This window comes from Echinops telfairi, unplaced genomic scaffold, assembly GCF_000313985.2.
Source record: "Echinops telfairi isolate 266 unplaced genomic scaffold, ASM31398v2 ScPeMD7_6273;HRSCAF=7185, whole genome shotgun sequence".
Classification (NCBI taxonomy): domain Eukaryota; kingdom Metazoa; phylum Chordata; class Mammalia; order Afrosoricida; family Tenrecidae; genus Echinops; species Echinops telfairi.
Genome location: NW_022110173.1, coordinates 142,629 through 144,528, shown reverse-complemented (window position 1 = coordinate 144,528; position 1,900 = coordinate 142,629). Strand labels below are relative to the sequence as shown.

General features: G+C 55.9%; 1 protein-coding gene across 2 annotated transcripts in view; it reads left to right on the top strand.

Annotated features, from left to right (window-relative positions):
• Nucleotides 1–1,900, top strand: part of TSPAN9 (tetraspanin 9) — a 245,098-nt gene that overhangs the window by 132,221 nt on the left and 110,977 nt on the right. The window contains exon 2 of one of the 2 annotated variants that reach the window (XM_045295905.1): nucleotides 384–463. In XM_045295905.1, coding sequence (XP_045151840.1) covers nucleotides 401–463 — 63 coding nt within the window. In that variant the 5' untranslated portion in view covers nucleotides 384–400. Of the gene's footprint in view, nucleotides 1–101; nucleotides 464–1,900 lie in introns of those variants that run through there. The other variant, XM_030887229.2, reaches the window with a different exon arrangement.

Here is a 1,900-nt window from a genome sequence, read left to right as displayed (position 1 = left end):
CCTTGAGAGGAAGAATCCTTTCCAGGCGATGCTCCCGCCGGCCTGCGCGCCCGAATTGGGCGCCCCCTTCGTCCCGCTTCGGGAGCAATGCCCCCCGCCCCTCGGGCCCCCCGGGAACGACGCGAGCATGGAGAAGTCGAGTAGCGAGGATTCTTCGATCCACCGGAGTCCATCTTTGGACAGCAAGGACTCGGACTTTGCCAAGCCGTCCACTTCGGGCCGCCCGTTCGGCCGCGGCTTCACCGCCGGCGCCTTCTACGGCACGGCGGGCTCCCGGGGCCAGAGCCGCGCCGAGGCCGGCGTGAAGAGCGACAAGTACAATGCACCCAAAGGCAGCAAGTACGTGGTGTTTTACCTGGACCTCTCCTTTGTTTTCCTCCTAGAATTTAAAAAGTGCAACATGGCCAGGGGCTGCCTCTGCTGCTTGAAGTACATGATGTTCCTCTTCAATTTGATATTCTGGGTAAGTCCTTCTAGCCCACTTTGCTGCACTGCTCTGCTTTCTGCACATCGGTAAGTAACCCCTGCACCCCCTTCTTTAAATCTGTTTCCACCTCTGTCATGCATCTCTGTCCTCACTCCCCTTGGTGGCTGAATGGAATCCCCAACTTGCCGGGCTTCTAGGAAAAACTTGCTCGACTCCCAGGAGGTTGGCAAAGTTTGCTGCCACCTCCTCCTACGAGAGAGCTGCTGCCTGAGTACACTGCAAAATGGGGGAGAGGCCGGGAGGTTGTCAGGATGCTGGAACAGTTTGTGACCCCAAGTCGGAGACGGTACAACTGCAGATGATTTTTTGAGTAACTTCTGTGTTCATACACAAGAATATACAGTCCGCGGCTTCTTATGGGGGTGGGGTGGGTAAGGTCACAGCCTCTCCCTCCTTTAGTGAGTCCCAGGGCAAGGAGGAGGTCCCCATCCCAAGTAAACGGACTTGCTTCCTAGCCCCCACACACCCCCTCTGCGTTTTGAATGGGGGCTTGTGTGGGAAAGAAGGGGTGTGGGAGGGCTGCTGCCCGTGGCTGCTTCTGAGGGATTGCAGTGGACTGACTGGCCACGTGCTCCTGCTGTGGATGGCCAGCCCTCCAGGCCCCCAACCCCAGGGGCTGGAGGGGGGAGGGGGAACCATTGGAAGTGGCCCTGGCCCCTGTGAGAGATTAATTTTTAGAGATGATGTCAGTGGGTAGGGCAGCTGAGAATTGTTCTCTGGCTTCTGTGTGGCCCTGGAGGTTGTGTGTGTGTGTGTGTGTGTGTGTGTGTAAGCCCAAGAAATACTCATTGGGCAAATTTGAAAACGTATCAAATTCATTTGTAATTGCTCCTTCGCCCTGACTGCTGCCTCCTGCTTCTTTCACGGAGCCCAGACCGTCAGCACAGATGTTTGGCTCTGCCCCAGGGCCTGTCCTCCTGCTCGCTGGAGGCGGTCAGCTGCCCCAGGGGCAGGAGAAAGTCATTCAGACTGAAAGTATGGAGAAGGGGATGTGTTTCAGGGTTTAACTTTGGGGTGGAGTGACCCACTTTAGCGGAAAGAACGTTTTTGGGGGTGTATGGGGAGTGGGATGACCTTTCTCATAAAGGGGAAAGCTCAGGGCTGGCAGGGAAAAAGACTGGACTTTAGCCTTAGTTCTGCACCGCTTCTTGTGTGACCTTGGACAAGTCACGCTATCCCTCCAGATCTGGGAGTTCTTTTCCAGCCCTTTGGAGGGTTGTTGATGAGCTCACACAGTGCCCTCACCGCATTAATTGTGGGATGTCCCAGAGCTGGGAGAGGAGGTGCCAGAATGCGTGTGGACCTTCTTTGCTGGAGGTGGGATGGGGGTGGGGGGAGCCTAATTAGTTTTTAGAGGCGACATCAGTGGGAAAGACAGAAGACAGAGAATTGTTCTCTGGCTTCTGTGTGTTG